The 19,543-nt window shown below is 42.7% G+C and overlaps 1 protein-coding gene across 1 annotated transcript in view; it reads left to right on the top strand.

Annotated features, from left to right (window-relative positions):
• C8H10orf90 (chromosome 8 C10orf90 homolog) overlaps window positions 1-19,543 on the top strand; it is a 265,705-nt gene that overhangs the window by 12,099 nt on the left and 234,063 nt on the right. The window contains exon 2 of the mRNA XM_054436234.1: window positions 14,103-14,175. Coding sequence (XP_054292209.1) covers window positions 14,103-14,175 — 73 coding nt within the window. The remainder of the gene's footprint in view (window positions 1-14,102; window positions 14,176-19,543) is intronic.

Below are 19,543 nucleotides of genomic sequence, written 5' to 3'. Positions count from 1 at the left end.
GTGCTGCAAACATCAACTCAACTGTTTTTAATTTCATTGCTTCATATAATTTTACCAATATTCTCTGCCCTTTGGCCTGCTGATGAGTGAGGAAGGACTACAAGGAAAGGAACTAGGGTTGCCCTGTCTTTCTCTTCCTTCTGTGTCATCATTTCAGCATAAGTGGCTGGCTATACAGGGAAGTAGCATGAGTAAGAGAGATTTTGATAGGGCTACTGGTCACTCATGTTTTTCAGAACATCATTCCTTCTTTCTGCCTTTGAAGTCAGTCTGGTTCCAATGGGAAGTGGGACCTCATGGCTGTTGGCATTTCAACATCCTTGTTCTGGGACAGAATGTGCTCACCTTGTATTCACTGTGTATCTTCCTGAACTCCCACATCCAGACTTTGTAATTTCACCCAAAGTCTGTGAATGAGGAGCACCTTATGTCAATGGGGTGGTGAGGGAGTGCACCTGCCTCCTCTGCCCGCAGCATGCCCCATAGTCCTGTTGGCTGTCACTTACAAAACACAAGCTCAAAGACAGAGTATTGGTAGCTGGGTGCAGTGGCTCACGCCTGTAATCCTAGCACATTGGGAGGCCGAGGCAGGCAGATCACCTGAGGTCAGGAGTGCGAGACCAGCCTGACCAACATGGAGAAACCCTGTCTCTACTAAAAATACAAAAATTAGCCAGGCGTGGTGGTACATTCCTGTAATCCCAGCTACTCGGGAGGCTGAGGCAGGAGAATTGTTTGAACCCAGGAGGTGGAGGTTGCAATGAGCCGAGATGGGACTATTGCACTCTTAACCTGGGCAACAACAGCGAAACTCTGTCTCCAAAAAAAAAAAAAAAAAAAAAAAGACAAAGTATTAAAATTTTCAAGATGGTGATATCAAAAGCACAGCCCCACAAAGGAAAAAAATTGATCAATTGGACTTCATACAAATAGAATATTGGGTGCATTAAAGGACACTCTCAACAGAGTGAAAAGGCAGCCCCCCTTTGGATGAACTATGACGATGAGATGCCAAACGAAATAGTCCAACACAAAGGGACAAACATTGTTGTACTCTGCTTATATGAAGAACCCAGAATTGTCAAATTCACAGAAACAGAATGTAAAATAGAGGCTCCCAGGGGCTGGGAGGAGGAGGAATGGGGAGTTATCATTTAATAGGTCCGTAGATGCTGTTCAGGATGATAAAAAAGTTCTGGAGATGGTTAGTGGTGATGGTTGTACAACATTGTGAACATGCTTAATTGTGAACTTGAAAATGATTTAAATGGTGAATTTTATGTTGTGTATATTTTACCACAATTAAAAAAAACATTCAAAATAGTGACATTAAACTGAGCGCATGGCACTTCTGAGTACTGGCCCCTATGCAGATTCACAGGTCTCGCACCTATGAAGCTGGCCCTGCACTTACCTGTGTTTACAGAACACGAAGTATGAATGCTAGGACGGTTGTCAGTTACAGGTTCTTTTGTTGGACAGTGAGATCCCTGAGGTCAGGTGCATGTCCTATTTCCCATACTAGTTGTGTGTTTGTTGACTTGAAATTCTAAGCTAAATTGAAGCTTATTCACAATATATTTGTTAAAAATCAGTCTTATTAAGATATAATTTACATACATGATTACTCATATGTTTTTGAAGCATACAGCTCATTTTGTTGTGACAAATGGGTACAGTTGAACTCCAGTACCAAATCGTGACATAGGCCATTTCCACAAGCAAAAAAGTCTCCTGTGCCCTTTGCACTCAACGCCCTTCCAAGCCTAGTCTCTGGCAGCCGCCCATCTGCTCTCTAAAGCTATAGTGTTGCCTGTTCTGAAATGTCTTGTAGCTGAAATCCTGAAGTATGTAGTATTGTGTGGTCGTGAAAAATTTCAGTTACAACTTCTAGCATCTTAATTAAAGAAATGATGTTCCACTGAGGCAGCAGAGGAGCTAGGCTTGGCCTTGATCAGGTGAACTTGGATATGAATCCTGACTCTTCCATTCATTAACTCTTCAATTTTTCATGGACTCTTAGCTGCCTCAGTGTCAGTTGCCTCATATGTAAAATGGAGTTACTAAGAGTAACTTCCTCTTGTGCTGCTTTGAGGCTTGAGTAAGTTGTGTATGAGAAGTAGTTAGGGAAGCCCTTGGCTCATAATAAGAGCCCAAAAAGTTATTGATCACATTATTATTGATGTTATTATTAATAAGAATAACATTTCTTTGCCTTTAGAATGGGATTACAGTAGTACCTTCCTTTGGGAGTTGCCATAGAGATTACATAATGCCTGTGAAGCATTTAGAATGGTGCCTGGCCCTTGGTAAGCACTCCATGGTGTGGCTGCTATGATTTTTCTGTTATAAAGCCCTTAAGGACCAAATTTTGCTAGTGTTCAATAAGCAGAAGTTATCGCTTCCCCTAATTCTGAGAAGGTGTGAAAGTCAGCAATGAAAAGGACTCCTTTCTGTCAGTCTGGCTGAAAAAAAATCACAGAAAGCAACCACCAGTGTAAAATATACCAAATCTGAAGGTCTTCTCTGCCCCAGGCCCAGGACACGCATGTCATGCAAATAGGTGAGCCAGGGAGCTGGAAATGCCTTTGTTCTTCTTCTTCTTTTTTTTTTGTTTTGTTTTGTCTCTGTTGCTTTGAAAGAAGAAAAACAACAATTGAGTTAAAAGTTAAAGGGTCAAGTGGGCTATTGAATTCTCAGAACTCTCTGAGGTGTTCCAAAGTCAGAGTAACTTCAGTGTATTTGATTTCAAAGTATTTCAAACTGTTCAGGACTCTAATTGGGGGAAAGTAGGAAGTGGTGGTAAACAATTCCTGGGGAAGGACTTTTCCACACAGAATGAGAAATGGACTCAGTTCTAGAATCATCAGCTCAGATTGTCAAGTACAGCTCATTCTATTGCACTTTACTTTATTGTACTTTTCAGATATCACATACTTTACAAGTTGAAGGTTTGTGGCAATCGTATTGGTCAAGTCTATCCGTGCTGTTTTTCCAAAAGCATGTGCTCACTGGGTGTCTCTGTGTCACATTCTAGAAATTCTCACAATATTTCAAACTTTTTCATTCTTGTATCTGTTATGGTTATCTGTGATCAATGATCTTTCATATTACTATATATATATTTTTTTGAGACAGTCTTGCTCTGTCGCCAGGCTGGAGTGCAGTGGCGTGATCTCAGCCCACTGCAACCTCCGCCTCCTAGGTTCAAGCAATTCCCCTGCCTCAGCCTCCCTAGTAGCTGGGACTATGGGCACATGCCACCATGCCCAGCTAATTTTTTGTATTTTAGTAGAGACGGGGTTTCACCATGTTGGCCAGGATGGTCTCGATCTCCTGACCTCAAGATCCACCCGCCTCAGCCTCCCAAAGTGCTGGGATTACGGGCGTGAGCCACCGCGCCCAGCCTCATATTACTATTGTAATTGTCTTGAGGTGCCACAAATTGCACCCAGAAATCATACCAAACTTAATCAAGAAACTGCTCCAACAGCCAGTTGTTCTCTCACCTCTCTCCCTCTCTTAAGCCCTACCTATTTCCTGAGCTACAAAAGTATGAAAATTAGGCTAATTAATAAGCTTACAATGGCCTCTGAGTGTTCAAGTGAAAAGAAGCTTTCACATCTCTTGCTTTAAATCAAAAGCTAGAAATGATTATGCCTAGAAATGATTAATTTAGAAATGATTAAGCTTAGTGAGGAAGACATGTCAACAGCCCAGTCAGGCTGAAAGCTGGGCCTCTTACGCCAAACAGTTAGCCAAGTTGTGAATGCAAAGGAAAAATTCTTGTAGGAAATTAAAAGTGCTACTCCAGTGAACACATGAATGATAAGAAAGTAAAACAGCCTTATTGCTGATATGGAGAAAGTTTGAGTGGTCTGGATAGAAGATCAGTCCAGCCACAACATTCCCTTAAGCCAAAGCCTAATCCAGCCATAATTCTATGAAGCCTGAGAGAGGTGAGGAAGATACAGAAAAAAAGTTTGAAGCTAGCAGAGGTTGGTTCATGAGGTTTAAAGAAATAAGCTGTCTCTATAATATCAAAGTGCATGGTGAAGCAGCAACCCTGATGTAGAAGCTGCTGCAAGTTATCCAGAAAATAACTGAGGAAGGTGGCTAAACTAAACAACAGATTTTCAATAGAGGCTAAACAGCCTTCTACTGGAAGACGATGCCTTCTAGGACTTTCATAGTTGGTGAGGTAAAGTCAATGCCTTGCTTCCACAGGACAGGCTGACTCTCTTTTTTTATTTTATTTTATTATTATTATACTTTAAGTTTTAGGGTACATGTGCACAATGTGCAGGTTAGTTACACAGGTATACATGTGCCATGCTGGTGTGCTGCACCCATTAACTCGTCATTTAGCATTAGGTATATCTCCTAATGCTATCCCTCCCCCCTCCCCCCACCCCACAACAGTCCCCAGAGTGTGATGTTCCACTTCCTGTGTCCATGTGTTCTCATTGTTCAATTCCCACCTATGAGTGAGAACATGTGGTGTTTGGTTTTTTGTCCTTGTGATAGTTTACTGAGAATGATGATTTCCAGTTTCATCCATGTCCCTACAAAGGACGTGAACTCATCATTTTTTATGGCTGCATAGTATTCCATGGTGTATATGTGCCACATTTTCTTAATCCAGTCTATCATTGTTGGACATTTGGGTTGGTTCCAAGTCTTTGCTATTGTGAATAGTGCCACAATAAACATACGTGTGCATGTGTCTTTATAGCAGCATGATTTATAGTCCTTTGGGTATATACCCAGTAATGGGGTGGCTGGATCAAATGGAATTTCTAGTTCTAGATCCCCGAGGAATCGCCACACTGACTTCCACAAGGGTTGAACTAGTTTACAGTCCCATCAACAGTGTAAAAGTGTTCCTATTTCTCCACATCCTCTCCAGCACCTGTTGTTTCCTGACTTTTTAATGATTGCCATTCTAACTTTTGTCAGATGGTATCTCATTGTGGTTTTGATTTGCATTTCTCTGATGGCCAGTGATGGTGAGCATTTTTTCATGTGTTTTTTGGCTGCATAAATGTCTTCTTTTGAGAAGTGTCTGTTCATGTCCTTCGCCCACTTTTTGACGAGGTTGTTTGTTTTTTTCTTGTAAATTTGTTTGAGTTCATTGTAGATTCTGGATATTAGCCCTTTGTCAGATGAGTAGGTTGCGAAAATTTTCTCCCATTTTGTAGGTTGCCTGTTCACTCTGATGGTAGTTTCTTTTGCTGTGCAGAAGCTCTTTAGTTTAATTAGATCCCATTTGTCAATTTTGGCTTTTGTTGCCATTGCTTTTGGTGTTTTAGACATGAAGTCCTTGCCCATGCCTATGTCCTGAATGGTAATGCCTAGGTTTTCTTCTAGGGTTTTTATGGCTTTAGGTCTAACGTTAAAGTCTTTAATCCATCTTGAATTAATTTTTGTATAAGGTGTAAGGAAGGGATCCGGTTTCAGCTTTCTACATATGGCTAGCCAGTTTTCCCAGCACCATTTATTAAATAGGGAATCCTTTCCCCATTGCTTATTTTTCTCAGCTTTGTCAAAGATCAGATAGTTGTAGCTATGCGGCGTTATTTCTGAGGGCTCTGTTCTGTTCCATTGATCTATATCTCTGTTTTGGTACCAGTACCATGCTGTTTTGGTTACTGTAGCCTTGTAGTATAGTTTGAAGTCAGGTAGCGTGATGCCTCCAGCTTTGTTCTTTTGGCTTAGGATTGACTTGGCGATACAGGCTCTTTTTTGGTTCCATATGAACTTTAAAGTAGTTTTTTCCAATTCTGTGAAGAAAGTCATTGGTAGCTTGATGGGGATGGCATTGAATCTCTAAATTACCTTGGGCAGTATAGCCATTTTCATGGTATTGATTCTTCCTACCCATGAGCATGGAATGTTCTTCCATTTGTTTGTATCCTCTTTTATTTCATTGAGCAGTGGTTTGTAGTTCTCCTTGAAGAGGTCCTTCACGTCCCTTGTAAGTTGGATTCCTAGGTATTTTATTCTCTTTGAAGCAATTGTGAATGGGAGTTCACTCATGATTTGGCTCTCTGTTTGTCTGTTATTGGTACATAAGAATGCTTGTGATTTCTGCACATTGATTTTGTATCCTGAGACTTTGCTGAAGTTGCTTATCAGCTTAAGGAGATTTTGGGCTGAGACAGTGGGGTTTTCTAGATATACAATCATGTCATCTGCAAACAGGGACAATTTGACTTCCTCTTTTCCTAATTGAATACTTTTTATTTCCTTCTCCTGCCTAATTGCCCTGGCCAGAACTTCCAACACTATGTTGAATAAGAGCGGTGAGAGAGGGCATCCCTGTCTTGTGCCAGTTTTCAAAGGGAATGCTGCCAGTTTTTGCCCATTCAGTATGATATTGGCTGTGGGTTTGTCATAGATAGCTCTTATTATTTTGAGATACGTCCCATCAATACCTAATTTATTGAGAGTTTTTAGCATGAAGGGTTGTTGAATTTTGTCAAAGGCCTTTTCTGCATCTATTGAGATAATAGTGTGGTTTTTGTCTTTGGTTCTGTTTATACACTGGATTACATTTATTGATTTGCGTAGGCTGACTCTCTTGTTAGGGATAAAGAAGCTGGTGACTTAAGTTGAAGCCAATGCTCATTTCCCATTGTGATGATCCTAGGACCCTTAAGAATAATGCTAAATCTACTCTGTCTGTGCTCTATAAATAGAACAACAAAGCCTGGATCACAGCATATCTATTTACAGCATGGTTTATTGACTATTTTAAGCCCACTGTTAAGACCTGCTGCTTAGAAAAAAAAAAAGATTCCTTTCAAAATATTACTGCTCATTGACAATGTACCCGGTTACCCAAGAGCTCTGATGGAAATGTGCAAGAAGATTAATGTTGTTTTCACGCCTAACACAACATCCATTTTGCAGCCCATAGATCAAGAATTAATTTCAACATTCAAGCCTTATTATTTCAGAAATACATTTCCTAAGGCTATGGCTGCCACAGAGAGTGATTCTGCTGATGAATCTGAGCAAAGCAAATTGATAACCTTCTGGAAAAGATTCACCATTCTAGATGCCATTAGGAACATTCATGATCCATGAAAGGAGGTCAAAATAGCACATTAACAGGAGTTTGGAAGAAGTTGATTCCAACCCTCATGAATGACTTTGAGGGGTTTGAGACTTCAATGGAGGAAGTAACTAAAGATGTTGTAGAAATAGCAAGAGATCTTGAATTAGAAGTGGAGCCTGAAGATATGACTGAATTGCTGTAATCTCATGATAAAACTATTGGATGAGAAGTCACTTCTTATGAAGGAACGAAGAAAATTGTTTCTTGAGATGGAACTATTCCTGGTGAAGATTCTGTGGACATTGTTGAAATGACAACAAACAACTTAGAATATTCTATAAACTTGTTGATAGAGCAGTGGTGAGGTTTGAGGGGATTGCCTCCAAAGTTGAAAGAAGTTCTACTGCGGGTGAAATGCCTCCAAACAACCTCACATGCTACAGATAACTGTTTCGTGAAAGGAAGAGTCAATTGATGCAGCAAACTTCATTGCTGACTTATTTTAAGGAATTGCTACAGCCACTGCAGCCTTCAGCAACCACCACCCTGATCAGCTGGTAGCTGTCAACACCAAGGCAAGACCCTCCACCAGAAAAAGATTGCAACTTGTTGAAGGCTCAAATGATTAGCATTTTTGTTTTAGCAGTAAGTATTTTAAAATTAAGGTATGTACATTTTTTGACATAATACACCTTTAATAGAATATCATATAGTGTAAACAACATTTCTATGTCCTGGGAAGCCAAAAAATTCATGTGGTTTGCTTTATTGTGATAATCTGCTTTATTGTGGTGGTCTGCAACTGAACCCCCAATATCTCTGAGGTATGCCTGTAAAGAGAAAATGTTACAAATGATAAGAAACATAATAGAACATGCTGAAAGGAATGCTTAAGGAATCTGGGGATATCTACCTCTTTCATATACAAAATAGTTCAGCTAAATTTGACTTGGTAACTGGGTACTTAACATGCCTATATTTTGGAGTCATTCTCCCCTCATGGCTGATGTTTGCATAGAAATCTCCAGCCAAGTGCTTCGTCCTTGCTGCTCTCACTTGTACCTGCAAACACACAGGGAGCTGAAGTCACCTGATGGGAAAATGAAGAGTGAACGCTCTGCAGACCACATCTCATTAGACAGCCAGGGGAGGCTGTGTTCCTCCATGTACCTCCAAGAGCAGAAATAGTAGGAATAATATATCCACTTTACATCCTGATTCATCTCATTTTCAAATCAGAACCCCACCAGCCACCACCCTTGAAAACAAAAGTGAGGGAGAAACAAGGAGAGACAGATAGATTGAACTGCGGCATCCTCATTCAGATCCTAACAAGTGAACAGTCCTACCGTTTGCAATCAGATAAGGGATATTATCTCGGTAATAAAAGGCAATTGAGAATCTAAATGAAAAATCTAATGCTTTTCATGCTGATTTATTTTAGATTAGAAAAAGTTAAACCAGATGTAAACGTGAAGAGATGAAGCATGAAGAGGGAATCATGGTAGAGCGATATATCTCGGTTTCGAGTTATTATAGGTGCAGGGTTGCATTAACCAGAAAATACACTGTTGATCCGTAAACTGATCTGACATTAATTATTGTTGCAGAAGAGTTCAGAAGATTGAATAAAAACATGCAATGCTGGCGAAGATCAATCTTGCATCTAGATTAGCAGTAGAGAGTACGTATCATACCATCCCCACTAGAGTCTGTGCTCACCAACCAATCAGCAGTCCAACCTGGAGCCATCCATCGCACGTGCTGTCTGCCCTCTGGTGGAATCTCCTACATCCCTTGGAGGAGACGTTCAGACGCTGAAAAGAGATAGTCCTCTTTCCTTTGGACTCCAATAATGTCTATCTTTATCTTAAAAAGAAGATGCAGCCAAAAATCCACCTTTGGTCTTTGTCTCCTTGGGATCCAAGTAGATTTGGGATGTCTCCTCTGTTTTCTCTGCAAACTACGCACATGTCCAGACAGGCAAAGTTAGTGCGAGAGGGTACTGGCAGCAGGGCTCTGTGTAGACTCTGGGAAATTCTCAGCTGTTTTCTCCCTTCTCTTCTTTCCTGCTGTGTATAACGTTTCTGTCCCTGTTCTGCTTGCTTCATGGAAAACCCTAACCCAGAAGCTGGCGATTAGTATTCATCAAATGTCCACAGTACTGACTGACAATCCTCCATCTCAAACTCTTGGGATCAGATGTGATTCAACAATAATTTTTTTTTTTTGGATTTTGAAAAGATAATATTGTGCAACAACTCCATCAGGATCTGAGGTAGAACTCTGTAATTAAGCTTAATTAATAAAATGTATGAATATTCACACTCAGTGGAATAAATTAATATCATAAATAGCCTTAGGTTAGTTCAGGTAAGGTTTTTCTGTCAGAGTAGTTTGCTACAAACCCAGGGAGAAAAACTCTCGGACTACAGAGCTTTATGCATGTTAGTATTGCAGATTAGGATTCATAGTGAGTACTCAGGTGTCTTGAAGGGAGAGCCAGGAAACAACAAAAACAGTAAAATATTTGCTCATTTGAGTCCAGCTATGATGGCAGGATTTGGGAGAACGAGTGAGATAATGTAGGAGTTGCTTTGTAAAGCATTTAGTCTTACATATATGGAAGGTTCCACTATTATTGCACCTACAATGTTTAGTCAAAGCTCATGGGAGCACTGCTTCTGGCTGCGGGTGGAATTCATAGATCAATGTGATGTTGATGTTACTATTGTCTTAGCAGATACCAGGCTTGACCACAGAATTTCTGCAGGGTGGGTCTGGCAGGATTGTACCTGTGAAGTGGCAGGTGGTGCGGGGGTGGAAGGAAGGCTGGACCAGGGTCAGGAGGGCTGGTGTAGGTGACAGAGCCACCATTTTCTTGTTCTTGGACACTTAGGTTTCTTATCCTTCCTGGCCTGAGTTTTGTTATATATATTTTTAAAAATCTATGTGTCCTAGCCACCACCTTTTAGGGAATTTGGAGAATCAAAATGAAGTCATGTGAATATCAGCTTTGCAAGCTGGGGCATTCCACTCTATCAAGGAGTGTCATGATTTTCTTACAGTACTTGATCCTAATCACAGTTTTCTATTCCCTAGGACTGATTCTAATAGCCTGGGTTCCAATGTGGGGTCCTTTGCTCAATTACTAGAGGGGTGTGACTTTGGGCAAGTTACTTACCCTCTTTGTGCCTCACTTTACAGATCTGTGAAGTGGAAATAATAATGATCATGCCTCTGTCACAGAGTTGTTAGACGATCCTGTGAGGATTAATTGCCCTCACACAATGATAGCTCCTCACGCGACCCCAGGCTTAAATCAGGCCTATGAGTCAGTTGGAACAGAGGTGAAAAATGGTTCTTAAAACTTTTTCCCATTGTGTAGCTTTGGTAAACTACTGTTTCCATTCACTAAATAACACCCTAATGGCTTCAGAGACTTAAGGTAGATACAGTTTTGAAAGGACTGAGTTAGGAGTTTCACGAAATAGTGAAGGCTGATCAGGCTCTCCCTCGGAGTAGTAAATAGTAAAAATTGGAGTCAACCTTTGGTTTATTGGGGAAAATATTTCCATGTGTAGAAAGAGTGCCACATAAATCCCAGGCATTGCAGGCCAGAGGCCAGTGTCTCCTCTTAACTCCTAACCTTGATTGGGAACTCTGCCCTTTCCCTCCCTCTCCCCTCCCCTCCCCTGTTTTCCTCCCTCCCCACTCCCTCCCAAGCTCCCATTCTACCTTTTCCCTTATTACTTCCTTCCTTCCTTCCATCTTTTCTCCTCTCCTTTCTTCTGCAAACATCCACTGTGTTTCTCATTAACACTCACCACGGTGCTGGACACCAGAAATGTACAGGTAGGCCCTGCTCCCAGCAACCTCTGGGTCTCAGGGAGAGGCAGACCTGGTTGGGTGAGGAGGAATCCATTAGCAAGTGAGGCCAACAACTTTCTTCTTGTGGGGGTTATGGTTGGGGGAAGATGCAGACATCGGTTGTAGATTCACATGCATCAGTGTGTATTTACAAACCGAGGCAAGTGCTCTGAAGGAAAAGGAATGCTTCTGCAGGAGCTTGTAAATCAGAAACCTGACCTTGGTTTGAAGGCAATGTCAGGGGGGACACGTATGTGGGCAGGTCATGTGAGCCAAGCTCCAGAAGGACCAGGGAGACGTGTTATGCAAATAGGACAATGCGTGTGAGGGCCCAGTGGTGGGTGAGCGTGTAACCAATCAAGGAGATGAGGGGAGCTCATAGAGTGTGTGGCAGGACAGATGCCCAGTGAGTGATGCCACAGAGATGAGCAGGGGCACCACCAGGGCCCTCATCATACTTTACCCTAACAGCAATGGAAAGTGTTGCTCTTCTGCATGAAAGGATTACAGTGAGAAACCAGCAGAAAGTAGAGGCCATGCCACGTCTGCAGGATGTTGTGACTGGACTAAGACCTGGGGTCCAGCTGATGAAAGAAGTTCCTGAATCACCCCATCGTTGAAAATTCTTGAATCAGTAGTGCCCATAGCCTGTAGAACATGGTTCAAGGCTTTGGAGAAGCCAGGCATTTGCAGAACGCTGTGTGTCTTAGTTAATTTGCCATCCATTATGAATTGCTGGGGGTGGGGGGGGGGTGTGGAGAGAGAGAGAGAGAGAGAGAGAGACAGAGAAAGAGATCATCTGTGATCCAAACCAAAGCACTTCAGTGTTTGTTACTTAGTGGCAAGGCTGGGGCTCTTGACTAACAACCATATGGTGCATCAGGAGCTTTTCAAATGAAAATTAATTCTGTGTTGTCATATCCTAGGTTAATTAACTTGCTAGACTTGATAGAGTTACATGAAAAATATGCATAACAATCTTTCTTAAAAAACCACACAAGACAACAAGCCAGGAGAGAAGAAGCTTAAAATTTCCACTATGCCAGTTTCTCTCTGCACCCCTCCACCTCCAAGACAGCCTCCAGATCTACCTGATTGGTGTGAAGCAGTGGAGAGATAACTTGCTGCTTCTGACAGACTTAAGATTTAAATTATTTTCCAGCCCCATATACAATGTTGCAGCACTTTTATTTCCTTCCTTGAAAATTTTTATGCATTATCCAGTATTTCCCATGGTGCATCTATGCTAAGTCTGAGAAAAAGATATATAGAAGTATAATGGCTATATAAGTATTGCCAGATATAGTCAAATAGCCAAATAATGATACTTAGTGTCTTAGTCTTCTTTTTGCTGCTATAACAGACCATCTGAGACTGTGTAATTTATAAGGAACAGAAACTTACTTCTCACAATTCTGGAGGCTGGGCAGTACAAGATCAAGGTATTTGCATCTGGTAAGAGCCTTCTTGCCTCTTCCTCCCTCCCTCCCTTCCTGTGCATTTTGAAATCCTCAAAAACCTTCCTTTTATTCATTGGTAGAGGTAACCCAGGAGAAAATGGAAGTACATCCTTATTACAATCTGTAGTTGTTTCTTGGAAGAATGAAGAAATTCCAGGATATTCCTGATTTAAAAAAAAACATGGCAGAGGAGCAGAAGCGAGCAAGCCCACTCCTGTAAGCCCTTTTAAAAACAGCAGCATAGATTCATCCATGAGGCAGAGTCCTCATGACTTAAACAGCTCCCACTAGGCCCCACCCTCAACACTGTTGCACTGGAGATGAAGTTTCCAACACATGAATTTTGGGGAACACATTTAGACCATAGCACTTAGTAACAAAAACAACATTTGGAGCACATTGGCTAAAAGCTAGCGTGTTGGGTCTAACTGGCCCGATCTGATTCCTGGCTCCATCACATCCAGCTAGGTGACCTTGACCTGTTACCAAACTGAAAGCTTAGCTTTCTGAGCTTTCACAGTGGAGCTAAAAGAAGCATACCTTTCTGAGAGTTGGGAGAATTCAATGAGAGGATGTATGTAAAGCACTGAGCATACATAACCAGTATATGTGAAGTCTTAATAATTTTCAGCACTGATTAGAATTAATAATCACATGGCTGATAGGTGGCGGCTGAGTTGGGCCATGGGGAAGGGCAGAGATGGTAGAAAATAACTCTCTGGATCTCAGCCCAGGTTAGGTCCTTGTCCCACCCCATTCTTTCTCTTCCACTATGGGATCGGGGGGAAGCCAGAATTTTCCTTGGGATGGAAGAAGTGCTTGACTACAGATTCCCCTCTGCAACCCCAGAACTGGTTGCCCAGATGCAGGGGATGAGAAGGGGCCGATAATGGGAACCGAACACCAAAAAGTTTAACTCAGCTTCGGGACTGGGACATGAACTGAGGCCCACAATTAGAGCCCAGCTCGTGCTCCATGACTGTGTTGCCCCTTCAAGTCATGCCAAGATGATGACGGGACCATCAGGACAGTTGCTCTCCAGCTTTGGGGCAAGGTCACAGGATATTCCAAGGGATGACGGGGGTAGGGCAAACCCAGTATGGAATGAGATGCTCTGGAGTCTCATTAAAGTTAGAAATCAGAGCCAAAATCTCACCCTCAGCAAACTGCTTTGAGAATAAAATCACGAAAGAAATCTTTACCTTTTGGCAGAAAAAGTCAGCAAAACAGTCATACCTGCAGACAACAGAATAGTTTCCTATACATTCTGCTTATTTTCACTGGGTCCTAAAGAACTGAAATTGAATGGCTCATAGTTAATCAATTTACCAATATCTATTGAATGTCCAGCTTCAGCCCAGCACCCATTCAGCACTGTGATGGGCCAGAAGAGAAATATTAGATGTGGTTCCTTGATCTGCTAACCAAACCCACAGCAAAATCAATGTTGGCTGAATTTTTCTAGTTTCCTTTCCTCCCTCCCTCTTTTCCTGTGCATTTTGAAATCCTCAAAATCCTTCCTTTTCGTCATTGATAGAGGTAACCCAGGAGAAACTGGAAGTAAGTCCTCATTACAATCTGTAGCTGTTTCTCAGGAGAATTGAGAAATTCCAGGATGTTCCTGATTAAAAAAAAATGTACATTATTAAAGATTATATATCTGGCAAATCAAAATATGAAATTGGGAAATGTTTCTGTTTATTTTCTAGATCCACAGTCGACTCTTTTCATCCCCCAAAGATCATTCTGCCTGGGAAAGAAATGAAAGTCTTTCAAATGCAGGTAAAGGACTGGGGCCTGCCCTGGCAGGGTTCCCTTTCAAGCCTTTATTTACTCTCTCTCTCTCTCTTTTATTTTTATTAATAATGGAATGTACTTTTGAGCCTAGTTTTCCCCCAAACATGAGATGATAGCTCAGTGGCTCTGCCAAGATTTGAAGCTGATTTGAATTTCTAAACCGCCAGGCCGTGAGGCTAAAGGATGCCACAGGCACAGCAGTGACTTCAGGGGTGCCTTTAGAACCTGAGCTCCCTGCAGAGCGTGGAGCATGTGGGTCAGGCCAGCATGCAGCAGGGCTCCGTCAGGGATGAGTAATGGGACAAATACGAATATTCTCAGAACAAAGTGGATGCAATTTAAATATAGGCAGGATATGTGCATTCATAAATCATTTTTATAAAGCTTCCATTCTTAGCCACTAAACTGTAAAAACACTAGGTGAGATGGTTACAGTTCATAACTTTTATTAAGTTTGTTAACATAAATGATGTGAAAACCAGCTCCCCTGCCCCACTCTTTTTGAGCAAAATCCTACAGATTTAGTCCAATGTTCTGATGGAACTGTAATAAGACTACTGGGTTAGTCGACTATTTCCATTCAGAGACTAACAAATTCAATTCTAAAAGAATGCTTTAATGCCACAATTTTATTTTTTAATCCTCATTTTAATTTTAATTTATAAATGTGGCAGATGAGCCACTATAGATGAAAAGTGCATGTGATTATGTGTGTGTTTGTATGTATGTGGATGTGGATATATATGCATGTATGTATACATGTACACACACGTAGACACATTTATATCTTCTCTCCACTACCTGCCTATAGCAAAGATATCAGGGACCCGAATTCCTTTCCATAACTGACACCATCAACCCAAGACAAAAACATTACTTGAAACAAGCTTTCATATTTAATCCTTTCTGGTAGTCCCGAAGCATGGTTTACAGCTTGTTCTTTTTTTTTTTTTTTTTTTTTTTTTTTTTTGAGACAGGGTCTCACTCTGTCACCCAGGCTGGAGTGCAGTGGTGCTATCATGACTCACTGCAGCTTTGAACTCCTGGGCTCAAGCGATCCTCCCACTTCAGCCTCCCAAGTAGCTGGGACTACAGGCATGCACCACCATCCCTAGCTAGTTGTTTTTTGTTTGTTTGTTTGTTTTTTTGGTAGAGAGGGGATCTTGCCATGTTGCCTCACCTGGTCTCAGACTCCTGGGCTCAAGCGATCTGCTCACCTCAGCCTCCCAAAGGGCTGGGATTGCTGGCATGAGCCACTGCACCCAGCCTCCAGCTTTTTAGTAGTGACAGATATTTAGTTTGAACTCTTTGAAAACCTAGCCCAGAAATGGCCTGTAGTGAGAACATGAATCCATTTGCAGACACTTCTTGTGGTCTGAATAGCAAAGGCAGGCTCCCAAAACATGTCTGGCTACTTGCATCCCACAGGGAGTTTGGGGACACTGAGAAGAGTGCCATGTTTTTCTGAGAGCACTGAGAGGTGGCTGTGAGAACAATGAGACCTGGTGACTTAAATGTGGATACCTTGGTCCTCTTTATCTTAGGACCGGGCACTTCCACAGTGGATGCCTACTGGGGAGGAGCTGAGCACTTTAATGGCTTCGGAATCAAGCCCATGCTGGCCGGAGGCTAGAGGTTAATGGTGCAGGCTGCAGGGAAATTGCTCAAGCAACCCTGGGTTGGGAGGGAGAGAGAGCTCTTGGCTTTGTATCTTTTTTTTTTAGTCTGCCAAAATGTGCTGATTATGGAAGAACACTTAAAGGCAGTCCTAAACCTTGAGTATATTCTAGTAGAAGGCAAGGAGTCAGACCTAAATGGGTTTCACGCTTCCCGGCAGGGCTGATTCTCCAAGGCACCCTCTCATGTTTTCTGTGTCTTCCCACAAGGTTGTTTCCATCTGTTTAAGAGAAATTGCACTGGGCACTTGTTTAAAATGGTAAGACAGATTTTACTGGAGTTCTGCAGTGGAGGAGGGAGCCTTCAGCGCAGGACTAAGCTCGGCTCTGAATACAGCAAGGGCAGCTGGAGGTTTACGGCCAAAAGGCAGGGTGAGGAACTCAGCTGATGGAAAATTACAAAGAGGAACTTAGTATCTAAGGTAGGGGAAGATGAACATGATTGGCCATCAAGGGTGGGGGGCATTCTCCCTAAACTGGCTTAGCAGAGTTCTCTCTAATCCTGGGCTCAGAGGGATTCTCACTAATCCTAAAACTGGGCTTAAAAGAGGCCAAGGGTGAGGCCTAGTCAAGAAGAGGGCCCAGAGGGCCCTGACTGAGATTTGGTCAAGGAGGGAGTCCAGTTGTACCTTTTCTATAAAAGGAGGGCTAAGCAGCCACCCATGCCCTCTGGGCTCTCCATGGCCGGCCTTTCTCCCTCAGGAAAGAACAGGGAGTTTAGCTCAGGACTAGATCCCGTGTTTCCATGCTCATCAGAAGGGCCTGGGACCAGGATGAAGTCTTTCTTAGCCCTCTCAGTGGCTTTGGGAAACCCACAGAACAGAGTTTTAGGTCAAACTCTGGGTCTGGAGACCAGAAACCCACTATTGTAGGCAAAGGGAAACTGTTGTAAGGAAACCCATGAGCTTCACGGGAGGATGAGGCACTGGGGTGCAGAAAGACAGGAACCAAGGTTGCTGCTTGGGCCCTGGCAGCAAGAGCGTGCGGACCCTCGCCCGGAACTGCTGGGTCAGGCGCCACCCTGACCCGACCATCAGTCAGGAGGCAAGGTCAGGTATTAGATGCACAATTTCCAGAGACCCAATCCTGGGGGTGATGAGCTAGTGGGGCAATGTTCTAGAAGGAATCCATGGGCCAGGCATATATCTCAAAAGGCATAAGTAGGCCCGTAGAATCTCCAGCTTGGGAGGGGCCACAGAGGTCCTTCTGTCTAGCTTCTTTGAGATGTCTGATGTTTTAAACCCCTTTTCATCATCCCCATGCAGGAATGGGGAAGCCCCTGTGGAGTGGGCTGGCCACATATTAAACTCCAGGGACAGGGGACTCACTCTGTTTTAAGGCAGCCCGTGGCGTGCTCACACAGCAGGGATTGTTAGAAAGCTTTTCAATGGCATTAAGCCAGAATAAATCAGCCTTCTCACCTATTTTTAGTCTGTATTTATTAGGCAGGCAAAGAGGAACAATGAAATATTTTGAAGTTGCTGGAATACACTATCTGATCCAAGTGCTAGGAAGACAACTCTGTTGTGATATTCCAGGTGGCAGGTAATGTGGGTTTAGCTGGGGCAGTGGCTATGGTGGCTAGACCTTTTGGAGCCCTAGAAATTAGTCAAATTATTTACATGCTGTTGGGATAAGGGAAAAGTTAAAGATGTTCCTGGATGGATAGTGCTATCATTTATAAGGTAGAGAACTCAGGATCCAGGAGGCTAATGGGGTTAGCGGGGTGCTGGTGGAAGGATCCTGATTTCGTGGTGTTTGGAAACTCTACGTGTGAGAGGTCAGTGTGACCTCATCTGCTCCAGATGCTCAGGAAGCAGCTGGCAGTGTGGCATAGAGATCAAGAGACAGGTCAGGGTTGTAAATCTTGATATCATCGTGGTGTACACGAGGGTGGTATAAGAAACCATGAGAATGGCTGAGATTACAGCGGGAGAGAAGATATGAGTTGGGAAGAGGATGGAGCTGCAAACCCAGGAGGAACCACATGTGTGGGGTGGGAAGAGGAGCACTGTCCTGAAAACCACAGAACAGACATCAGGGTTTTGTATTTTTTTTTTTTTTTTTTTGAGACGGAGTCTCGCTCCGTCGCCCAGGCTGGAGTGCAGTGGTGCGATCTCGGCTCACTGCAAGCTCCGTCTCCCGGGTTCATGCCATTCTCCCGCCTCAGCCTCCCGAGTAGCTGGGACTACAGGCGCCCGCCACCACGCCCGGCTAATTTTTTGTATTTTTAGTAGAGACGGGGTTTCACCGTGTTAGCCAGGATGGTCTCGATCTCCCGACCTCGTGATCCGCCCACCTTGGCCTCCCAAAGTGCTGGGATGACAGGAGTGAGCCACCGCGCCAGGTCTTGTCTTTTAAATTGAAGTATGTACTGCCAGCATTGACCTTGCCGTCAATCAGCGACTCATCTTTGGAACGGTCCTTCCACTTCCTCATTTCTTGGTTTGCTCTTAGACAAGGGTGCTTTGGATGCTGTGATCTTTATGAAGCTGCTCTAAACTTCAGTGATGCGGGTAGTAGCCTCCAGCAGCAGCTCCATCAGTGGGGTATTTGTTCCAAACAGAGTGCATAGAGCCCAGGCAGGAAATCAGAATTGAATGTCATCTCTGAATCTTCATTTTTGCATCCTTCATTTTCACAATGAAGCTATTCACCTCCTCAGTCACTGGAAATTCCAGGACTGGGAAGGGTGGGGAGTTGATTTCTTATAGTTAAATTGTCCTCCTGGCAGGGTCTTTGAAATCTGTTGGCCTGTGTAAAAGATTAGTTTACTATGATTAATAGGATCTGAACACAAAAGGAGAAAACAAATGTAGGAAGGGTGACTATCCTGTCCAAACTCACATCTGCTTTTAAAATCAGAGAGAGGTAAAAAGTCCCTTTCAGATCCCCATTCTGCATGTTACAAAAAGATTTTGTAACATTTCCCCGTCACTGTGCTATCTGTCTGCCAATGAGACTGCTTGGTCTATGGATTGAGGGCGATTGGAAGGCAGGTGTCTAGTTCAGCCATTTCTGGGGAAATCATTTAGGGGAAATGTAAATAGAGAGGGAAATGATGAAGGTCACTTGGAACTTTTAATGACTAATTCACTTGGTTTAGGGAAAAAGGTGGGGGCGGATGGCGGGGGCCATGGAATTTTCTCCCCCCGATCGATTTAACCTGACCTTTACAACCTTCAGTTTTTAAACTTTGATTGATGAGTGGGATAAAGTAATTATATTTCACTTAAAACTTGAGGATGATTGTTCTTTTATTCTAGATTTTACAAAAGCAGTGATTTGCTTCCTTCATAACAATAGTTTCTATTTCATTAGTACTGAATTAAGCCATTAGTTGCCCCAATAAACCCTATACCCTTCGTCATGATTCAAGGAAGGGTTGTTCTAAGATCCCTTAAAAACATCCCAGAACCTGGTGTGAGTTACATTTATTTTCTCTTCCAGAAGAAGCCACTTGTAAATGCAGCTTCTCTGTTAACAAGGTGTAGAAGGGACACCACATTTATCTGTTTACTTTTCCTGAAACACCTGGTTTTTAGGAAGGCACTAATTTTTGGAATTTCAGTGTGTGGGTTATCTTTTGATACAGAAACTGTTTCATTGTACCTCACTCCATCTGCCTCCTTCTCATAGATTCCTCCAAGCCCATGGGAGAATCCATGTATTCAACA

The sequence above is a fragment of the Pongo pygmaeus genome, chromosome 8, assembly GCF_028885625.2.
Source record: "Pongo pygmaeus isolate AG05252 chromosome 8, NHGRI_mPonPyg2-v2.0_pri, whole genome shotgun sequence".
NCBI lineage: Eukaryota > Metazoa > Chordata > Mammalia > Primates > Hominidae > Pongo > Pongo pygmaeus.
Note: the sequence above shows the minus strand (reverse complement) of the source record. Positions and strands in the feature narration are given on the sequence as shown.